The sequence below is a fragment of the Pseudochaenichthys georgianus genome, chromosome 5 (assembly GCF_902827115.2).
Source record: "Pseudochaenichthys georgianus chromosome 5, fPseGeo1.2, whole genome shotgun sequence".
Taxonomy (NCBI): domain Eukaryota; kingdom Metazoa; phylum Chordata; class Actinopteri; order Perciformes; family Channichthyidae; genus Pseudochaenichthys; species Pseudochaenichthys georgianus.
Window position 1 is genome coordinate 10902723 of NC_047507.1, and position 24617 is coordinate 10927339.

At 43.9% G+C, this 24617-nt stretch overlaps 1 protein-coding gene across 5 annotated transcripts in view; it reads right to left on the bottom strand.

The window, feature by feature from the left end:
• celf4 (CUGBP, Elav-like family member 4) overlaps positions 1 to 24617 on the bottom strand; it is an 82686-nt gene that overhangs the window by 46958 nt on the left and 11111 nt on the right. For all 5 annotated transcript variants that reach the window (XM_034083121.2, XM_034083120.2, XM_034083122.2 and 2 more), the window contains exon 2: positions 13134 to 13216. In XM_034083121.2, coding sequence (XP_033939012.1) covers positions 13134 to 13216 — 83 coding nt within the window. The remainder of the gene's footprint in view (positions 1 to 13133; positions 13217 to 24617) is intronic.

Sequence of the window (24617 nt, forward strand, 5' to 3'; positions counted from 1 at the left end):
GGGTCCGCGCATATTTGGCCATCATTTATTTGGCAAAGGCAATTAAAAAGGCTCCCCCACCCAAAGACAGCATGTGCGGTAGAAGCGGCGTCTCCCCTCTTAATCACTGGTCGTAATTAGATCCTGCGAGCGCTATCATTAGGCATCAGCCCTGGCGCAGTTGTCACAGCGAGCGCACGTCTTGGATGACAAAAGGAGATGGGAGCAAAAAGAGAATCCTCGCTGTTACGGAGGAGCTGGGTTCCTGTCTGAAAAGCGTTACAAGGTTGTCCCACGAGGGGCATAATCCATCAAAGTGATTTTTCTTCTCCCTCTTTCTCCCACCGCCCCCGTTCTCTGCCCCCGTCTTCTTTGCAACGTAATCATTTTCCTCTCACGGGGTGTGACATTCACAAAGGATGCTGGTGCCAAAGTTGGGGATGAGTTTTTAGTGTGTGGGATTGCCAGAGGTGAGTTACTCCTCGGCAGACTTTCCCTTCTATCTGTCCTTCTTGCCCTGTGCCTCTTCTTTCCATCATCTTTTCGTGTGCACCATTCCTCAGCTATCTCTAACATAAAGCAACCCTTGGCGGTACTGACTTCAGAAGGCATTTGTCTCTGTACCCCCAGGATGATCAGAGCCACAGGTGTTCTTAAGTTGGCCCCAAGGCTTTGGAACAAACTCCCCCAAATAATAAAAACCTCGGCCTCAATAGAGATTTTTAAGGGGCGGTTAAAGACCTACCTCTTCCGACAGGCCTTTGGGTCGTCGGAGGAGGTGAGTTAGTGGCTTTCTTCTTCTTTTTTTTTTTTTTTTATTATTGGTGTTTTGTCGTATGTTTTATCCTATGTATTACCTGCTGCCGTTTTATGCCTTTTATTCTACATTTTATAGTTGTATTGTGAATTGTGTCCTGTGTACTGTACTGTAAAGCACTTTGTACATCCGTGTTGAGAAGGGTGCTATATAAATAAAGTTTTACTTACTTACTTAAGTTAGGACACACAGGACTATGAACGGCACTAAACAGCTGGATTGAATGTCGAATGAAATGACTGTAGTTTGACCACTAACCCAAACTATCTTCCAGAGGGCCCTACGAGTTAAACGCACTGGTGTTGAACATCTCTTTGAGACAGCATGCATACTATACTAGTTGTTTTAAAAGGGCAAATCATGTTTTCAGTGAATAGAAGTTGTATGTGTGCTCGAGTTGATTGGATAGAGACTTTGTTTCTCTGTAGATTTCTGGCAAGAATGCAGCTGTTCAGTCCCTTAAACACCTCAGCAAAATGTCCTTTATTTAAAGTTCCTAGGGAGCCTCTAGAAAGGTTGTTTACTCACAGCCTTCGCAAATAAGCTATCAAGCTTCCTGAACTTACCAACCTTCATCACACAAACCTTGTGACTCAGTCTGGCCGCCGCTCTTTCCCCCCCTCTGCAGATTTAAATAATGACGCTGCAAAATGTTCCTCTGTTGACTGAGTGCGGCGCATGTCACAGCACTTTGTCAAATATGTAGACAGAGTTAAAACACACACGAGCCCTGAAAAAGAGGTGCGGGAAGGGGACTGGAAAACAAACATCATCTGACAAGTTTGTGGCACATTTGGTTCAGACAGTGTGATTCCCTCTGGATCTAAGAGAGAGGTAGCGAGGAGAGGAGGTGTGGGAGCAGAGAGAGACAAACACACACAGTGAACTCCGTCAGAACAATTGTTCTTCCATGTGGAAAGGTGACAAAAGAAGAGTGTGAAAGGGAGGGGTTGTGAGAGAAGGACAGAGAGAGGAGAGATGGATATACAAGGAAAACATAGAGGCTATGAGAGACTGAGAAGGATGTCAAGATTTCAGATGGTTGTACCCCAGCTTGGACAGTTGTTGCCGTGTGAAAAGCGTTAGTTCGCTCTAGTAAAGACCCGGCTCCGATTCTTTCTTCACTCACATGCTACATGTGTGCGGAGAGAGTGATCGGTCTCATCTTAACACACACACACTGTGAGGAAATAGGCGCCAACATTCATGGCTTTTGTTCTTTTAAAGCTAACGGCGTTAGCAGTGTGAGTTAGCCACATCAACCAATCCGCTTATTTGAATGTGGGTTTCTTGTCAGTGTCCCGGCAATCTGCTATGCAACTAGAAAGGGCCTCCGTTAAATCTTAGCAAGGAAATACAATGCTACTTTTTTCATTTTAGGGACTTATCGAGAAAGATGCCGCTTCAAAAACTGGAAAATGAAGTTGAAACTAGTTCAGATCTTTCAGATTGTTCCTTTCAATCTTTCCTCATCTCTGCATGTTCTTATGAATTAGTCATGACATTCTTGGATGAGATCAAAATGTGCCACTAAAGTTGATGTTTCTATTTGAACCACCTCAGATGCCCAATGACAAATGTATTCTATAAAGGGCATACTTCAATAATCTGAACCTCGACACACACACACTCAGAGAACATCTTACTGCTGCTGGTCAGAGTTGATGCTCCCAGCGGTGGCATATCAGGCCACAATAAAAGCACGCACGCACAGAGAAACACTTAAGTGGATGAGTCAGACCAACACTCCTCCTGTGTCACACACACACACACACACACACACACACACACACACACACACACACACACACACACACACACACACACACACACACACACACACACACACACACACACACACACACACACACACACACACACACACACACACACACACACACACACACACACACACACACACACACACACACACACACACACACACACACTCACCCAGCAGAGGCCAGGCGAGCGGCAGAGCCCCTGCCAGGTTATATGGAGGGACAGAGTGTACTGAGTTACTGCACTGTGCAGCCACTCTCCACGGCAGCACCACACAGAGTCCATAAAGCATGATGGATGGCCTATCATCATTTACCTCTTTGGTGACTTCTCAATGCTGTCACACCCCGCCAAGCACATGCAAGAGAGGTGAGACACACCAAAACAGACAGCGAAGCTAAAGGCAGAGCATGAAGGCACAAACTAAAAAAGAAAGCGATGCGGACAAAATGATGCTAAAAGGTGGATTAGAGAGTGACAGAGGGAGGGAGAGAGACGAAGAGAAAGAGAGGGGAAGACAGAGAGATGGATGAGGGAGCATCTTTGATTTAAGCTGAAATGAATGCACACCGTCACACACACACACACACACACACACACACACACACACACACACACACACACACACACACACACACACACACACACACACACACACACACACACACACACACACACACACACACACACACACACACACACACACACACACACACACACACACACACACACACACACACACACACACACACACACACACACAGAGAAAGAGAACCATCCCGTGTCTCTTCTCTCTTTTGATGACAGCACCCCACACACGTAGAGGCTGTATTTAGAGCATGCAAAATCTACTGTCTCCTCCACTCTTCTCTCCTCTCCTACTCTCCATGCCAAAGCAGAGGGAGCAGTGTGTGTGTGTGTGGGGGGGGGGGGGGGTGGTTAAAGGATGAGGGAGACAGAAAGAAAGGGAGAAAGAGAGCCACACAGAGAGGGAGAAAGAATGAACACCAGATGTAACGAGAGGACACAGTGATAGTTTACATGTCAAAGCGGGTGAGAAATCAACAATGGGAGCAAGAAAAGAGAAAGAGAAGGAACGTAGACTGTGTGTGTGTGTGTGTGTGTCTGGTGTGTGTGTGTGTGTGTGTGTGTGTGTGTGTGTGTGTGTCAGGGGGAGTCTGTGGCTGGAACAGCAAATAACTTGTATGAGAATGAGTGCAGCCGGGGAGCCAGAGGGGGCAGAGAGCTCAGAGTCTGCACTGGGAAGTAAAGTACTCTGTGCTTTGTGACGAGGCTGAATTTGAGCTGTCGTAAAATCTTTAACCAGAGGCTGTCTTTCACTTACATATGACTCAGACATGTATTTTACATGTTGTTATGTTAAAGGAGCACTACAGTTGTTTAGTGTTCCCCTTATACAAAGTTGTGAGACAAACAAGAGACGGGATAAGGACGGGACCAAATATCCTGAGTTTGTGTCAGGCGAATGTATTTGTAAGACTCGATGTCTTCTTTTTGTCCCAGAGCTTAAATCCAAACACAAATGGCGCCTTCGCAAATGCCTGAATCCCAAACTCTAGGCTGAGGCGAGAAATAGGCAACGCAGTAACAACATGGTATATTTGATTAGCGCCTGGGTTAGTTACACAAAAGTCTTTGCTTTTGTTTGACGCTGCGACTTTGCTTAACGAGCTTCGCCAGAGTTGAACTCAGTGACACAGATTTAAGATTAAAATGTGTCAGGTTTAGATAAGAAAGAGCAAAGCTTGCATTTTTATTTAAAATGTGGGTCTGACAATGTAATAACGGTGTGTTGCTAAATCAGTGGAGTAGACCTTTAGATGAAGTGCTCCTACAGCTGCTAGGATATGATGTCGGACACTTTTAATGAAAAAGATGTAGAGGTTTATGGGAATATCAGATTCTCACAGTGACTAAGCTGGTGTTTTGATCTGTGGAGTAATAGTCTCTCGACAGTACAGTGGACAGCTGTTTCTGCCCAACACTGAAAGAACACTAGATAGTTCCTTCATATGAACAGGAAAAGAGAAAGAGAGACAGAGAGGGAGGCAAAGAGTGCATCTCTGGACAGTGCCTATTGATCGCCACCCGGCACACATCACCACAACTTTCACAAATTGCTATTGAGAAGTGACCTGTAATGCAATTACTGGCCAATCCGGGGCTTTGGCTGCCATCAATTATTAAAAGCTGTCTGAGTCGTGGCCCGCTATCCGGCCTCAGCTGGTGCGTCGTGTCATTATCACATCTGCCAGCTACCGGCTCGCCAGCTGCTCCGGCGCGGTATGGAACAAGATTTCTGAGAGCCACTTCCCACTCTTTCGAACTTATCGGATGAGATGGCCAAACGAAGAAATTGAAACTGCTTTATTAAATATTCCAACAGTGAAGGTGAGGCGGGGAAGGTCACAGAGTAAAATGGGTTTTGGTTTCTTGTGGAGCATTACTATTGAGCGAGAGAATGGTACTCACAGAGAAGCTACATCTTTTTGTGAAAACGTTGGGGTTCTTTTTCTGCCCTATAATAACTTTTATTGAGGCGAAAAACAATATATACCAGTAGGTTTTAGTTTAAAAACGGTTTCAGTACTGTGACTAATAAGCACCAAATCAATGAAATCACCGTTAGCTCTTCTGTAACCACTTTTACCGTCCTTGAATATTGTCTGCAAGGATGGTGATGAAAGCAGACGGAGAAAGCATCACAACAAGCATTGCATGATAATTGCCCTTAGCTTTGAACTGACACAACACTTTTTCTTTTAGTTGTTCTCATTATAAAGGCCCTTGTTCAAACTGGGCTTGTGATTTTTCCCATTGTGAAATAATTCATTTGTTATCCAGCCCTACACCAAAGTAGCTCTTCATATACAACACTATGACATTCTCGAAAGCAAATGGACACTGAGTTTGTAACCTGAGAACTTCTATGTAAGCCATGTTGAAACGAAAGCGATACCTAATGTTCATTGATTCAATAAAGCATCTTGAAGAGACTTCTAATTAAACCAAAAGGCTTAAAGCCAAATATTCTCACTGAACTTTAATTTCACACCAGCAGTTGGTCGAGTGAAGCTCACAGAAGGACCTTAAGACGAATACAGAGAGATGAGAGCATGGCGGGCTTCATGCTGCACGATAAAATCTGCCAGAGTCCTGTAAAGCCCGAGGACAAATGGAATCCACTGAATGAGGAATGTGATTCAGCCTTTTCCCGCACTCACAGCTGAGGGAGTAAAGCCAAGTTATCAAGCCGCGTAAAGCACGACAGAAGACAGAAGAGAAGCTATGCAGTATTGACCATCATATTCTCTGATGATCTATAAAACACCACTCTAATAGATACATTATGTTGTAAGTGTGACGGATTTATTGCTCTTTATTGTTAAGACGTATCTGCTCCTCGACATTTAATGTGCAAGGTAAATTAACTGAAGAGGCTACAGTAAATACTTCACTGCACTTAGTGTTGTGGAAAGACATACTGTAATGTACGCTGCGGGGGGGCTAAGGAGCATGAACAAGGAGATACAGCAGTGTGACAGACAACTATTCGGGAATCCATCTCCGAACTGGCAGGATGTTTCAAAGCAGCCGGATTCAAGCGGACTCAATAGAGCAGAAGGAGCTCAAACTTTGACGATGGCTATCCCAACCAGCTTATGGAGATACTTACATCTATGTAATAGACGCACGGCCAGGGCTGAAGCGCACTGGTTCAAATGCTATTAACGTTTTTTTCCTACGGAATAAATCCAGCTGCAGCCGCCCGTCCTCCGGCTCTCTCTCTTGTGACAGCCGTACCCACTGCCAGGTTTATATCAATACCGACGTGGAGCTTTTTAGAACAAGCTCAATCATGCATTGAAACAATAGTGGGGGCATCACATAGAAGTTTGAGTGAAACTTTCTTACTTTATTTTTTACCTTAAAGTGAACCATCTGTTCTATACTTTCTTTGTGCCACTTTCCATTCTGGTGAGTACATGGAGGAGTTCTAAAGTGCCAGAGGTGACATTAACACGTGCAAATGCTCAGTGGAGCAGGCTGGAGACGATGGAGACTCACTGGTGCGCTGTGAGGCTTTGCTTTTTCTTTGGATCAATACAAACTCAAGGAAAGGACAAGTTGATTTCAGACTGTGACAATAGCCTGAGCCGGCGATAGATTGAGATGCTGAAAAGTGCTATGGCACCTTAGAAATATTTGAAATGGGGACATGCTTTTAGAGCGAGTACAAAATCATTTGGATCACCCAATAATGGCACTTACCAGAGGTGTTTTGAATTGCTCAGACTGCTCAATCCATTCCTACAGAAAGCACGCCACACTTTTTAAGGTCTGCTGGCTGAGATCTCCATATTTCTGTCAGTAGCTATTTGTAATAAATGTATTTAAAAGGGGAGAGTATTTGGTATTTAAAATGATAATAAGCTGTAATACAAGACTTGAGTGATAATGGGACATCTTGCTCTCATTGTTTGATAGTTACACACGGGAGTGCTGTCCAAAACCCCTAACTCTTCTTTAAAATGATAAAATGGTAAGATTAAAAACTGGGTTACTGCTACTGCTGACATTGCGTGCACTTGAAATTGGCTCGATTGTATAAAAAGGTGCATCATTTCACTTTCATTTCCATATGGATCATCGGTCCTTTGGCCCAGCGGGGAGCATGCACCACTTCAGAAATGAGTGGGATTATTGGACTAAAGTGAAGTGCTGCCTCCAGACAGATGATTTCTCTCGTTTGTACAATCTGCTCAAACTCCACTTGGCAACGGGAGGTTGTAACATCAGGCCCGGAGCCCAATGATAATAGCAGCATTCACACTTTATATGACAAAAGATGGTGTGTAGGCTTGTAATGATCTTTATTACAATTATGGCACCATTCAAGCTTCACCCTTTAAGGGCTTTTTACCAAAACTGCACTATCTGGCCAAAAGCATGTGGACACCTGAACACATCCCAAATATGATGGTTTGACTTCTACTTTGAGCATTTCTCTTATACAAATGGGACCTTTAAAATAGGTACTTTTTGAATGTTGGGTTCTGTGCTGTTGGGTTTCAGATACTGTTCCACCGTGCACTTCCTAGGGGTTATAGTGACAGACCACGCATACATGCAGGAAGGGTGTCAAACATTCAATCAATCAACACAATTCAATGGGCTTTAATCAGCTGCTTTGCCTTCATTATTCTGGACTGTTTTTGGGGAGAAGTGTGGCGCAGTGGATAGAGCCTTGGTGTTGGGATCAGAGGTTCAAACCCCACTGCAGTCAGCATGTCGTTGTGTCCCTGGGCCAGACACTTCACCCCGAATTGCTCCTGTGGGGATTGTCCACAGCATTGAGTATGTAAGTCGCTTTGGATAAAAGCGTCTAACAAGTGAAGTCAAATGTAATGTAATAAGATTTTGCTCACAGCTCCTGTTCTGCCTTAATGGCATTAGTGAAATTGGCCCTTGAAGTTTGACATTGGCAAAGGTGTTCGGATGAGGTTCGGGCTCTGCTCATGCCAGTCAAGTTTTTTTTTGATATTGGCAATTAACAAAGATGGGATCCCATTGTTGTAGAATTAAATGAATCCAAGGGGCCTAACCCACACCACAAAAATCAGTCTCAATCAAAAGTAAAACGTGTAGGCGGGACCATATAGTGCATGTGATCTAATAAAACCTAGGGACTCTAAGTGGGCTGTTAGAATATTTAATTACCTTTGATTTGTTTACCGAGAAACAGTATAATCTGTGTTTAACTCTGACTTTATGACAAAGAATACTTTCAGGAAGTCTCTTTGCCTTTGTACCGTCTGTTGGAGAGACTCATTTGAATTTTTATTGCAGGCTCATGACCTGCCAGATTCAGGCTGCACACCGCCTCACTTAAAAGCTTTGCTTTGGGCGGCCACTGGATACTGTTTAGCCTTTTGTTACACTGACTACTGCCAGTGCCTGCTGCTTTTTCTCTGCGTCGATAGTCAGACTGGAATATGTTGCTCATTAGGTCTATGAGTTTACAGAAATCTATTATTTTGAGAAGCAAATATCCGTATTGATGCTGTGTGTCTTTTTGAGCTAACATTTGCTTGTGCATTACTGGATGATTCTGTCAATGGCAGCAGATCCAATAATTGGTGCGCATTATGTGGCGACCGGTTTTCTTTCGGATAAGGGTGATTACTATAGTTGATGAGGTGATGGCTTGGGGAGAAGGAGGAGGTGTTTTAGCTCCAGGCCCGCAGCATTATTCATGTGGACGTGCAGCTATTCCTCCTGCCCACTGCATCACTAATCTAAATCTACAAGAAGGCGTGAGCTACTGTACTCATGCATGCTTTGGGGGAACTAATCATCACGGAGGACCACCGACCCCGCCCTTTCCCAAACACCCCTTCACCCACTTCACCTGTGGAGCCTGGCAGTTATTGACCAAGTGAGGGCGACTTATAGAGAAAAAGCTGCCATGAAACTGGGTCGCAGCAGCCAATCAATGCCATAGATTTCTTGGCCGGGCATTATCTCAACTGAAAGACGGAGGGAGGGGTGAAAAAGAAACAGACACAAATCAGTCGGTATTGAGGCACCTCGTCTATACCTCTCCTCCCACTCCCTCCATCCACCCACTCTCTCCACCCGGCCTTCATCAACCCCGTCCTCTTCTCTCCCTCCTGCTATTCATTTGCTTTCCGTCTTTTCTGTTGTTTGTTTGCCCCCGGGCTGAAAACCCTGTGTGTATATGTGCTCCATTATAGATGTGTGTGTGTGTGTGTGTGTGTGTGTGTGTGTGTGTGTGTGTGGAAGCGCTCTTGAAATGACGCATTGATTCACAGTGTTCTATATTTTCTCATCTGGCTCACTATTACAGTGCGAGTCAATCGACGCCGTATTTCTCTCTCCCTCTCCTGTTCCCTATTTTACTTTCTCCCTATTTCTCTCCCCTCTCTCTCCCTTTCTTTCAGTGAGCATCAGAGTATCATGTTGTTGAATGGATGTGTTCACGAGGAGTGTTGTGTCGCTGTTACAAGAGAGGGGTTTGGAGCATGTGTTGTGAGTATCAGTGGTGTGTTGTGTACCTGTGGATGCTTGTGTGTACTTCTATGCATTATTTTAAGTTTGAACACGTTGCAATAAACCAGGAGGGCATGCTCTTTTTTTGCACCGTGTGGGGGCATACGCTGAGGCACTACCTACTGTAAATCTCCCAGTGTGTTTGAGTGGATGCCAGATCTGTTTTCCTTTTCTTCTTTCTTTTCATGCGTGTGAGAGTATTTATGTGTGAGGGGGGATTTGCTGGTGGGTATTTGTATCATGTGGTTTCTACACACATTGCACGAGCTGGAGCTCTGCAACTCCACCCTGTGACCCACACATACGCACACAATCACACACACGTGCGCGCACAGAAACACACCCTCCCACTCGAGAGGACTTTTGCCAGAATCAATAGTGGCTTTTTTAATGCCTCTTGCTGTAGTGCGAGTCTGAAACTGGAGCGCGGGATTACGAATATGTCAGCCAGAGCTGGGCGTTTGGGACGCGCCCCATTTTAGGCCTGACCCGAGACACTCTCTCCAAAAAAAACCTCTTCTCCATTTATTCTCTATCGTGGCTGTGTTTTTCACAATTGTGTGTATTTCGAGGAATAGATAAATGATTTATATTGTACGGCGTCAGAGGTTTACAATAACTCTAAGATACTGCATTTGGTTGACGCTGAAGCTCCATGTTTTTCATGCTGGAGTTATAAAAAGGTTTTACTTGATATTTTAAATATTACAGTTACATCAAAGTAACCCCGAGGTAGAGGTCATTGCATTTGTTATCATTTCAATGAAGGCTCACAATTTCTAAAAAAATATGTGAAGCCTTTTTATGCCGGAGAAATAAACACAAATATAATAAAAAAATCTGATATGCAGATATTCACCATTAGAAGACTGATTGGGATAGGGGCAAACGTGTTGTGTTTGGGACATCCACACCTTTTTACTGAACTATTTTTGTAACTTTTGGATAGTATATAATATATATATGCACTGGCTTTGTGGCTCCATGCTCCCCTGGGCTTCTTGATTTGTGCTTGGGCGGTCTTTTACAACAATCAATCCATTGTTCTAGGGAATTAGCTGTGTTTTTTATAATTTAATCGTACCTCCCCAATGTCCTCAAACAATGCAGTGTTTTCTGTGTCAGTGGAGTTGATTTAATGACGTTAGCGGAAACTTCTTCTCCATCAGCATAATCCTGTGTACCTGTAGTTTGTAGCACTATAATGGAATGAGGGAAACAATTATTCAGCTTTCACGAATAGTTCAATGTCAGTGTCAATTTAACGTCAATATGTTGTGCTTGTCGCTTGTTTACCCAAAGTCTCTCCTGATGCTGCACCTGCTCACACACACACACACACACACACACACACACACACACACACACACACACACACACACACACACACACACACACACACACACACACACACACACACACACACACACACACACACACACACACACACACACACACACACACACACACACACACACACACACACACACACACACACACACACACACCAGCTCTTAGTACTTTGTCTGAGCTACACCAACAGCCCACAGCCATGCTTACAGGGCATTTCCTCTAGGAAGCCACATCCCCTCTTCTCTCGGCTCACCTGGCAGTGAAAGAAGAAAGAGGGCAGAACCCTTTTTAAATGTAAGGGTTGGGGAGCAACTTCAACGATAGAAAGCACGTCAGGGCTAGAAGTGAAGGGGAAAGAGGCTTTCTGGGAAAAAGGAGATTTAATTTGCAGGGTTTGGTTGTGTTGCCTGTGAGCGGGGGGTTGATAGAAGATGGGAGGAGGGAGAGAAGGTAGTCTGCTACAGTATAAAACGTCCCACTGCCTTTCCCAGGGTCAAGTCCGCGCTCTGTTTCTAATGAACTCATCTATTCTGTTTTGCTGGCTTTACTTCCACCAGCAACACAAGACAGTCTCCTGGTCTGCCTCTGCACGCTCTGCTTCAGGGTGTGCTGAGCATCTCCGTCTGTCCTGTGGCATTATCTTTGTTTACTTAACGCTCAGCATCGATGCAAACCTGAGACTGTCCTCCCCTGGCAAAGGCAAAGTCAATTAGCATTTCCTTCTCAAGCAATGTTGATCGCAAGTGACTGATTAAATGTTGTTGATGCATTTCTATGTAGTGTGTGAAGTGTGTCTCCTTGCCTTAAAGATGTAAAGACTGAATGCTTAAAAGAAGACTGTCTTTCTGCCCATATCTCTATGTCTGTGTCACACAATAGCAACAAAGGCAAAACATCAATCGGCAGCACATTTTGAGTGAACACAAAATCGCATTCTGGTTTTGGCCAAATATTTAATCTCTCCTCCTCTCACTCTGCGTGCCTCTGTCTCTCCCTCCCTCCTTCTTTCTGAATAATATGCCACTGGGAAGTGAACGAAAAAACTGAGAGCACGGATCCCCACTCCTCCGCTCTTCTCGGCTGCACGTCTGTGATGTCATAATCACTCACATCAAAGGCTGTGCGCTCAACACGGCGACTGTCAGCTTCCCTGGAGGCGTCATTAAAAAACAGAGCAAACCGAGCCAGGTCTGACAGAGACGCATCAAAACGTCCTAAGACGCACACACACATGCGCAGGCGGGCGTGCACGCCAACGAGCACGCACACTCACAGGACTGTGGATGCAAATGCATTCAGGTGCATGCATATACTAAATGAAATGTATTAGACACACACTCACAAATATGTAATCATTAGATCGTGTTTGTATGAAAGAAAATGCTCACAATGCATATAATCCTTCATCCACACATACAGAGACTCACACACACATAAACAATTAGATATCTATCATTTTACAACAATGGCAAACATCCCTCATACTAGCACACATGTGAGTGGTAACATCCACAGCATGTGAACATCTGTTGTGAAGATATGCTGTCGTGATGTAGGCTACATCCATGATTCACACTCATGTTGCCGAGCGTGCACATAAATGCACAAAAGAGCCTACATCCACCCGCTCACCCGCTTTTCATCCATCTCCATCCATCTCTCACACACTTGCCCACACACGCGGATGCATGCGCACGCACACACGGAGAGGCACACACTCATTTATACAAACTGGAGGAAGGACTATAAATAGTATGCCTATGATGCGATGCTGTGTGTGGTTTCTCCCTATGGGTTTGTGTGTGTGACTGTCAAAGTGAAGAGAGCGGGAGGCAGGGAAAGGCAGGGGGGGGGGGGTAGCGGCTGAGGGAGAGGACAGATATTGAAGAGAAAGGATGGCTGTGCTCATGTCTGGTGCACAGCCAGTGATAAACAGAACATGACAAGCATGGCGAAGACAGCCTTTGATTCCAAATGACTATACGGCATTATATGTTAAAAATGAGCATCTGTGTTTGTGTGTGCGGGAGGGAATTTAAGATGTGTTTAGTTTAAAAAAGTGGTTTGCTTCTGGGTCGACATGGCGTTCTTTGTGTGTGTGACTTACCCCAGGCAGGGTCTTCTGCTCGTGCAATGCATTCTGGGCTTTCAGGGCCGACTCTCTGGCACAGTAGGTGAGGAAGGCACAGCCTGAAATACAGCAAGAGAGAGATGATTATGTTATGTGAAGTGGGGACAGAGAAGGAGAGGTAGACAGGGGAGGGGGCTGCACCGATCATCAGCGAATAGCCAAAAACAACACACACACGCACACGCACACGCACACACACACACACACACACACACACACACACACACACACACACACACACACACACACACACACACACACACACACACACACACACACACACACACACACACACACACACACACACACACACACACACACACACACACACACACACACACACACACGCCTGCAGCCATTGTACTGAAACTCTGTCTACATGGCCGCACTGGGTATTCACTTGAGTTTGTGTGTCCTGCGCATGTTTGTGCACAGTGTACTGTATTTTCAGCGGCTGAACAAACGGAACCATCCTCTGTACAGAAACACAATCCATGCCCATTCAACAAAAAAACAAAAAAGACATTAAAGTGAGACAAAGAAAAAGTGCGGCTTCGGAGATGTGACGATTCTGTTGCATGATCGCCATTCTGCCCACAAAACACATCAAATCAAAGTGAACTTCTTCCCTGCCAGTTTGAAATAGAAGTTATCCATTTGTCCATCGCACTCTTCTGGCTGCTGTGACAGGGATAGACATTTCCCTGACAGCTTCTCTCTCTCACCCCCCTCTACTCCCCATCCACCCTTCATTTATCCATCTCTCTGCTCCATGTGTTCCAAAACTACCCACAATCCTCGGTTTTGTTAGCACCTGGGCTGACATGTGGGGGTGGAAGGAAGATGGAGACGCAGGAGGCAAGGAAGAAGAAGAAGAAGAAGAAGAAGAAACCGTGGGGAACGTGTAAACCGTTCCCTCGCCACCCCCTGTTGACAGCGCGGCGCGCGCCACTGTCGGAGAGCTGACAAACTGTCAATCTGCAGATCAAGGCTAATGATTCATGTGTTTGACAGTTTAATAAAACACTTACGAAGACAATTGCACAATAGGCTGCAGTGACACAATTCAATTTGAGGCAAATATTCGCTGTGCATGCAGCTGTTCAAAGCCAACAAAATAATTTAAATTGAATTAAGTTAATTTTTAGTGAAAGAAAAAAAATCCTCCGCAGTGATTTTATATGCAGACATACGGAGCATTTGAAGGGTGCTTTAAGTGAACAACGAGGTCGACATAAATATTACAGCTGAACAAAACACACATTGACGCAATGGCTTTTGGGTCAACTTTTTTTCTTTTTCCATTTGGTGGATCACAGAAGTCATCATGCAGGCGCTGACAAACGGTTCCCTGCTGCCATACAACAAACGAATCACAGTTTGCCTGAGAACATCAAGGGCTGAGCAGATGATTATCACCCTTTATAAACCCTCCCCCCCAAAGAAACACAAACGCAGTGCAGTTTAAAGAAAGCCCCTTCCTCTTATAGCTCTTTGTGTGTCGCTTTGTTCTTTTTGCATACTGGGGGCTATTTATTGTTGAAGGCAGCGCCACGCAGTGTATGTAGACGCAGCATGGCTCCCATCCTCTCGGCTATGCGTCTTTAACCCCGGGTCGTCCTGATGCCGGGACACTGGGGAGCTCCGCCTGTTGGTGTTTATAATTAACGGGCTTCTCTCTCATTAGGCGGAGTGGGAGCTGGCCGCTGACAGCTTGGCTTCCTCCTCGTCCTCTCCGGGCCTCGTGTTAACGCTACATGTCGGCGCGGTCCCACTGGAAACACGCGCACGCCTCACAATCTCGCATGTTTGGAACGCGGGCACCCATAGTATCCAGTATTCAGTATTATAGGAAGTATTCAGATCTGGCAATACAATGTCACAATGTAAACCCTTTCTGTTAATGTTATAATATATTTGATTACTCCTAATGCACTACCAGCATTTAATGTTAAAGTATATATATATTATTCTAACTCTTTAGGTTAATCCAGGGATTCTGATGTAGCACAATATATATTGATGGGACAATTATATTATAATCTATTATCCCCATGTTGAAATCATTACCGATACATATATTGGCAATACAAAGCCTAATGTTTGAACTGACTTGAAAAGCACAGCATCTACTGTACATGCTAATACAGTAGGTGGCATTGTGCCTTTAAAGTTGGGTTGCGATCCGCCAATCAAGAGACGAGGAAAAACTATGGTTTTGAACTGCCTTTGAAATGCAACAAATACAAACGATTGGTTGGTCTTATTGGTACAGGCCCCGAGAAGCAAGTCACAGTACAAATGATTTGTTACACATCTCTCTAACTTTACACATATTCATTTGACCCAGTTTCATTTTTATTTTAAATAAACCATCTTACTATGGATCCCATGGCAATATATAGCAATGCATCACACTCCATACTCCGAGAAACTATAGTTTGCAAATACGTCAAAGTATAGTTTAAATAAAAGGTAGTATAAAACTAAAAGTAAAAAGTAAAGTATCTCAAAGTTCTGCTTGAGTGTTGTACTTCTATTTATTTATCCTCCACCTCTGTATACACACACGTGTATGGGCAATCACACATGCACACGTAAACACACACACACACACACACACACACACACACACACACACACACACACACACACACACACACACACACACACACACACACACACACACACACACACACACCACACACACACACACACACACACACACACACACACACACACACACACACACACACACACACACACACACACACACACACACACACACATGAAAAGTGACAGTCAACAAACGTTCAATTTATCATCATTGTCACAAGTCAGATGCTGGCAGCGGCTCTGGTATCTGACTAAGACCCATATTGGCCCAGGAGAGAGAGATAAGCTGTTTGTTTCTGCTGTCAATGCTGCCAATTTAGTTTCCCATCACTTCAAATTCAAATCAACAGCAGCGCAGAGGGGATCTAAGAGAATGTGTGTGTGTGAGACGGGAGGAGAGAAGAGAGATGGGGGAAGAGAGAAAGAAGGGCAAGGGAGCAAAAAGAAAGACGGGGGAGGAAAACAGCGGAGAGGAAAAAGAAGAAGAGCGAGGGATGCTCGGTAAGAGAGGCAGGAGGGAGGGAGAGGAGATAAGATCACCTAGCCTCTGTGAACACCATCCCCCTGTGTCCTACACTCGCTTCTTATCTCAACCGCAGCAGACACCCTAAAGGGACACACACCCACAGAGAGAGAGAAACAGTAAGAGAGTGAGAGACAGAGAGAGAGAGGAATATGGAGAAGAAAAGGAGAAGAGATGAAAGAAAGCAGCAAGGGAATGGTGACTACTTGCTGGTGGGGAAAGAAGAAAAGACACCGGCTTCAGTGGTGAAATCTCCACCAACTGTCACCAGGCCTCATTTAAACGGCAGCTGTGCTGGACCACATGGAGCTTTGACCTTGGTAACTATGGGAAACATGATGAGCTGTCTTTGCTGAGTTTCACAACAAGTTGACTTTTGGGAAAGTACATTTTCATATCTACAGAAAGGATATTTGGTTTTGAAGTTTACTTTTTGAGAGCAATATATTTAAAATCCAACATTGTGATTTCACTGAAAATAAAAAAAATGCCTGGTTGTTTTTTTACTTACATGAATAACTGCCATATTGCAATGAAGACATATGTCAGATATTTTAGCATAGGTTGAAAAGAATAACATTTGGACAATATGACGCAACCAGGTTTTTTCCGCTGATTTGTTTGAAACGTATTGGTCACTTGGGGCGGCAAAGCAAGCTGTAAACACAACACAGACGTATTATCCCTTTGGAGGTATAAGCAAACTATTTACTGTATACATCCAGCAGATACAGAGACACTTTAGCAATCAATTCAGTTATGTTTTAATCTCTGCTGAGGGACATGTTTAGGTTATTGAGCATTTAAATGCTGAAGCTACTCGCTAACTTTGACTGCTAGCTGTTTGGTGATAGTCATCTTGAGTCATCTTTTGTAATGTTCTGCAGAAACAGCACTAATACGTTTTAAAAAAGTTTTTCAAAAGTAAAAATTCTAGATAGTAATGAAAATCAAATCAAGTTTTATTTATATAGCACATTTATAAACGATTTTTGGTTGAGCCAAAGTGCTGTACATATAATAAAAATAGCCTACAGTAGAGACACTTTGCAGCAAATACAACAACACAGATTGTTCAGAATATCAGTATGAGAAAAACGACACCCTCTGTCCTTAGACAGAAAACACTATAGATATGGGGGTTCAGTCTTTGTGATAAATGATTCCTTGTGCATATGAAGTAATGCGATCTATTGTTGATATGTTAATATTGCTCATAGGCACATTCATATTTATATTGGTGGCATTGGTATTTAGTTCCATCGTTTGTATTTTATATGTAATTACAAAATGTAAGGTTAATAAAAACCACCAATTCCCCCAAGCAGAGACCATGACCTCTCTGACCTCAGTGGTGAGTCTAGCCCCAGATGGCGGATGCTCCCATCTTACAATTCTCCTTTGAAAGTAACTAAGATTGCATTAAAAGTAAAACTCCTAATGTATTCCTGAATTAGCGCTTTTTAGCGTTACTGGACACATGAATGACTTCTTACCAGCATGCAGTGCCTGAACCACCCAAGACTTGAGAGCTCGGGGACGATGTTATTGCACATTATTCTCGTGCCTATTAATTCAGGGATTTTTAGAGGCTGACATAAAAAACGTCTCTCCTCTCACTCCATCTCACTTTTATCCCCGGCCTAATACGGGGAGAAACTCCCAGTGATCATTTAAATATTTCAGAACACCTTGGTGAGAGCCTAGAAAGAGTCAATAGCATTTAAAAGCTTTATCCACGGCACGGCTGAAGATCCACGCTGCATAGCCCTGGAACTCTGCCTCGAAAAACTTTGGCATGAAACTTTGTTTGAGGCCGTCCAATTTTAGTCAGTCAATAGAAATCTCCACATTTCCCCCTACCTCAGTTATGTTAGCACTTATCTCCGCCTGAAAGGTTTGAACAAGGACAGCCTTTGCTCAATAAACAGAAGAATGTTTTTTTTCTCCTTTTTAAAAGATTGACCTTAAGACAAGAGCGTTCTGACTGGATGAGTGCTAAGGCTTAGATAACACTCTTCAATTCATTCTTTAAATGGGTCAGAGTAAAGAGTCATTGTGCTCAGAGAAATAGCATACAGTATAAAGCCTTAGTCTTTGAGTGATATGGTGAAAACGAGTACCACTGAGTGCAAACCATGACAACTAATAAGTGTCGTATTATGAGAGCTGCTGAATCAAGAATGCCCTTGTACGGTTGTATCAGAAACACACAATCTGACCTCTTTGATTGTTACAATCAAACCCTGTAAAATGGAAAAAAGTTTAAATTCTACTTTGGGAATAAAAGGCATTGCTACAGATCATGAACCATAGCTGCATCTCACTTCGGTTAAATGGATTCCTTGCGTCCCTCACTTGCGTCGTTTCCCTGCGACTAGTCCCTCCCACCAGGGAAGCATGGAGAGACGCAAGGAAACCACGAGAAGCAGGGAAATGAGTTTTAAGAGCAATGGGACGCCATTTCCTCCGGAGCGTCACGTGAAGCGACGTCCGTTTGTGAAGACAGCTGATCGTCTGACAGCAGCAAGATCAGTGCATGCGCTGCATCGTCCAATCAGTGAGCGATACACAGTAAGGGGGCGTGTTTGAGGATTTCAACGGAGGATGGTCTGGTAGTTCCTCGATTATCGCTCCTCCGTTATCGCTCCTCGATCCTCCGGCAAAAATAAGGCCACTGGGACGGTACTCAAGATGGCGCAGACAAATCAGCTTCCGGTGATACCGAGCCCGAGGAGCGAGGAAATGAAAAATAAGAGAAGTGAGACGCAGCCCATGTGTTGAACACGTCTTTGGAAAAGGTGTGCTTATAATCCTTTACTCATATATATTCAAATGTTTTGGATGAATCAGATCTGGAGACTGAATTTGGGATCAAATTAGAAAAACCCTGAGAGAAGCCCTCACCATTTCGGTTCTGCAAGTTAGTAATGCAATAAAGTGAGCAGCAGACGCTCAATCCCCTTCACCTTTGCTGGCCTCTAAGATCATTACTCACAATGGAAACAAAGAGACAGAGGATAGAGGCTATTTTAGGGCACACGGCCTGAAGGTCTCGAGGAACACTACGACTTTCTCCCCTGTATCATCTTAAAATCTTTAATTGGCGGCAGTAAACCCTGATGAAATAAAAAAGCACTTTGACGCCCACAATATGAGCAAGAAGGACGCTACTGTTCCTGTGTGAACAGGCGGGGGGGAAAATCACGAAAGGAACGTCAATTACTGTTCAGAGACCACATCAAGGTTTTTTTTGTCATTCTGTAAAAAAAAGGCCTTAAAAATTCAGGGAATGTTTCGAGGAGTAATGAATGCTTGTCTTGAGTATGATATTATTTCAGCAGAGTGAGGCAGTGGGGCAGTATTATGAAAGAGGAGGTATTCATTTATAATGGCAGTCTGAGCTATAGGCAAGTACTGTATGTGCAGATCCCTAAGTTCTCTCGGCTGAGGAACAAGAGGACTCTGTAATATGAAAACACGCAGCAACATGACTATGGAAGTGGAGAGCAAGAAAAGAGAGACCAGAAAGTTATTGACTGTTATGATAGATGAAAGGGGCTACTCCAGGACATCTGCACCAGTTTCCCCAAATGTAACAGTGCAGTACAAAGTAAATTAGAAAAATAGCGGCTGCAGCAGTAACATCATTCATCTCTGAGACGAGCATAAAGATTGTCAATTAAAAAGTTATTATAGTAAATCATGAGTGAATACCGAGTAAGGGTTGAATGGTGAGTGTCAAATAAAACAGGGCCTTTTCTGCAAAACTGTTAAATCATCATGCAAAATGTGCGGTTGCGAGAGTTGTAGTTTAACTTTACTGCAAAAGAATACCCTGAATAAATGTTGTTGGAATACAAAAAAACTCAATAATTACACGCATCACTAGATACCTTTTGGAAGCTATAAAGAAAACAAACAAAAGCAAATTAAATTGGATGTGGGCAACCTTTGTATTAAAATGCATGTGTAATCCAGAGATTACAGTTTTAATAGCGTTTGCATGCAACTTTCAATCCACTTTCATACTACAACCATAGACAGATTTACATGTTTTAGGACATCACAAAGGTGTGAAAAACAATTAGTACTTTTAAATGTTATTTGTGTGTGTGTGAGAGTCCCTGAAGATAACAAGTCCCATCTCCCGCCCGGCTTCCCAGAGTGGCCGTCTCTAAGCTGAGCTAATCGATTGGCGAAGGAGGAAAAAGGGCCAGCTTTAATGTGTTGCATGTGAGGGATTTACTGGAGAGCAGAGCGACTGAATCAATGGTGTAGAAAATGCATCATTAGGACAGTGTCGCCCCCCCACACCACGCACCAAACTCCCTCACTTACCCCCCGCACCGGCCCCTTGAGGGTCGGGACAGAAAACACACACACATTTATCCACACGCACTTGTCCACACACATAAACAGACTTGCAACTCTCGTGCCACAGAATACAAAAAACGTCCCTAACAACACTCACAGTGAATCACATTAGAAAATGCTAACACACACTTGTTAAAAGCTCCGATGGCTAAACACACACACACACACACACACACACACACACACACACACACACACACACACACACACACACACACACACACACACACACACACACACACACACACACACACACACACACACACACACACACACACACACACACACACACACACACACACACACCATGGATACATCACTTCAGGGGACATTAAATTGACTTACATGCATTTCCTGGAGACTTATCCTAACCTTAACCATAACCAACACATGCCTAACCCTAACCCTTACCCTTACCCTTACCCTTACCCTTAACCTTACCCTAATCCTAATCCTAATCCTAACCAAGTCTTCACCCTAAAATTAATGATTCCCCTCATGGGGACCTCCAATTTGTCCCCATAAGGGAAGCCAGTCCCCACACGTGACTATGTAAACAGATGTAGGTCCCCACAAGTATAGTAATGCTAGACCACACACACACACACACACACACACACACACACGCACGCACGCACGCACGCACGCACGCACGCACGCACGCACGCACACACACACACACACACACACACACACACACACACACACACACACACACACACACACACACACACACACACACACACACACACACACACACACACACACACACACACCAAACATTATGAGCTGTCCCCAACATCCAGGCAGACGCCCTTTTATTCTACCTCAGCCATTTTGTCCGGAAATATTTGGGAGACCCAAATTTAGCTTTTCACGTTATGAATTATTAAACACGGACTCGTTAGATGAACCAAAAGTCTGAGTCGATATGTACCAGGTTGGGCACTTTGGGAAATTGATTGAGGATGACTAATACAACACCGTACGACTGATAACAGATGGACTTGTTTGAGCATTGTCATGCCCACTAACAGTTCAGTCTTTCATTTGGGAACTTGGGTGGAAAACCCTCAGAAACACAGTTGAGCCCATCGTGGGATTCTAATTCGCTCCTCTGAAACCAGACGACACAGCACTTTAAGGCTGAACGTCTGGCTTTATCTCCTCTGTGATTTGGATTGCTCTTATGTATGCCAAGGGCTTTAGAAGACATACCAGCCCAGTATCATATAATTAGCAGTACTTTCAGGCCGTTTCATTGGTCGTTTCGCACCTCATGATACATGTCCAATGCCAATAAACCAGCGCAGGAGTAGAAGTGCACACAAAGCACGCCTGGACTTTTGTGTGCAAGACTGGACATAACACACATTGTCAGTAGGTGTACTTTAATCCTAGAGTTTCCTGTTTATCTCCATTTTATAGAAATGTATGAGAACATTGTTTTACTTCTGAATTATTTATTGCCTCGATAAACCTTTTTCGGATGAGATTATATTCTCAATCAAGTTGAAGGTTACATTTAGAATACTTGTTTAGAGTATGTCTACCTTGTAATTGACAGGTTGATGTTACGGAGTTGTTTGGTCTGGTTCATCTATGTGTTTCCGTCTCAAAGTTTAACCCTTTCCTGGGATGTTTTCAGTTAATCAAAGGATATTGTAAAATGTTAGTTACCTACAAATGTCTTGTCCAGCTTTCAGGTGTACTTTGCTTCACACTTGTGTCACTTCTGGTTAAAAACATTTCAATAAAATTGCTAAACTCGAGGGTTAAATATAGCCGCAAACAAACCAATGGTTGACGTCACAGTTCACTTCTTCTAGTATATGATTCAAAAAGTGCTTTAATGTGTACTTTTGTTTTTTCGATTTTCGGGATATCAGGTTAAAATGTTAAAGTGTCACATTGGGTTTTTGCAGGAAAGTTCCTGTCTGGCATTAGGGTTGGCATCTGCTGACACCGAATCATTAGACTGATGAGTAACATGCAAAGAGACAATACCATTTTACTTGTGTAGCTATGTGTACTGGCAGCGGCAAACACGGTGACAAAGATTGATAGATAGGTTGATAGGAGCATATTGTGTCAACAGTCAGACGAGGACCGGGCCAAGCCGATTAATCAAAAAGCCGTCTACAGATGAATCATGTATCACTAAGAAGACAAAGTGCTTTAACTCTGTCATGGGAGTGGTCCCATGTCTCGTCCCCCCGGTAAAACACTTACAGGATAAACACTCCCATTAATATTCCTCGGTGCACCTCTCCTCTCCACTCTACTCGCCTCTCTTCTCCTTTCCACTCCCTGTCCTATTATCCTGCCTCGGCGGACATCCTGTCCTGTCCCGTCCGCCTTGCCAACCTGCAAGATGGAGATGAGAGGACGAGCCAGATGCAGGAGGGGGAACATGAATCATTACACTTCCTGTTGTTGCACGGCGTCCGGGGAAGGAAGAGAGAGGACGCCCCCGGGGCTCCGATTGATTCCGGAGACTTAATTGGGTTTATTAGCCAAGATGTTGGGCCCCGCGAGGAGGCTCCCAGAGGCCGGCGAGTCCCCCCCACACCCATTCCCAGTCTTCTGAAGGAGAAAGCCTGCGTAATTGTTTTCCCTCCATCTTCTGTGTCATTGTCAGATGGGTCCTGCGGGATTATTAGCAACCCCAGGTCCCTCAATAATTCATCCAGAGCTATTTATACACAGATGGAGAGTCCTCTAAAGTCTCCCCCAGTGAGCTTATCTGACGCTTAGACAGACAGACAGAGAGAGAGGGAGTGATGGAGAGAACCAGTGCTACAAAGGGGAAAGCAAGCGAGAGATAGAATGAGAGAAAATGGGAGAGACGTACAAAGAGAGTAAGGCGGATGGAGAGAGGCGATCACACAAAGAAAGGCAAAGACGAAGCAAAGCAAGTCTGACAGTGGATGAAGCAGCACGAGCGAGAGACAGCAGCTTTTAGGTCGTCACAATGACAATGTTTCTGGTGTGCATTGAGTTTCAAGGTGAAACTCTCGTCTGCTTTGCCAAAGCGAACAAAAGCACCGTCCCGGGAATAGTACACCCTCACGCAACACACATTAATGGCTTTTAATCTCCCCCCTTTTTCCTCCATTTAACACAATTAAGATGTTTGCAAAGCTAACATGGACCACTAGTCGCTATAGGAAGGACACATGAAAGACATCCAGGGATTTACATATGCAAAGTAAACACAGTTATCAGGCCTTTATAACGTGTCAATGCGTTAGACCAACAAAACAGCAGCCTGCCGTTTCTTAAATCACCTAATAATTCCAACATCACATTAACACATTAGCATATTAACATTAGCGCATTAAGCAGCTTCTAATCCCAAACAGATAGCGCTTGGGCTACAGGAGGCTGCGCGACTGCATGCTTATAATGGCTCTGCAGGTACCTGCGTCTTTTTGCAGTCAAGGAGACATTTTGTTGTCGGCAGGCTAATGAAGCCTTTGGCACGCAAAGTTGATTTCAAAGTCCCTTTGTTGGGGCTCCAGTCACAGATAATTATATATATTCATCCCCTTTGGCAGTCACTATTATCCAGTTCATTTAGAAAGCTTGGCTTGCTCTTGGACAAATTGGGACATTGAAAGGCAGATTGGAGTGATAGTTTTTACATTTTTGCATCGATGGCACATTAATCAGGCCAACTATAGCCATGGGAAAATACTTGTTTAAAGACACTTTGAAAAGCGAGACAACCATATTACTGTTGCAAATAGCATCGAAAAAAAGTGATGTCATTTTATCAAATAAATGTTTTGCCTGTAGAAATATGAAATGTGTTGTATTGTACACTGAACAAAAATATAAACGCAACACTTTTGTTTTTGCTCCCATTTTTCATGAGATGATCTCAAAGATCTAAAACATTTTCTATACACAAAATAACCATTTCTCTCAAATATTGTTCA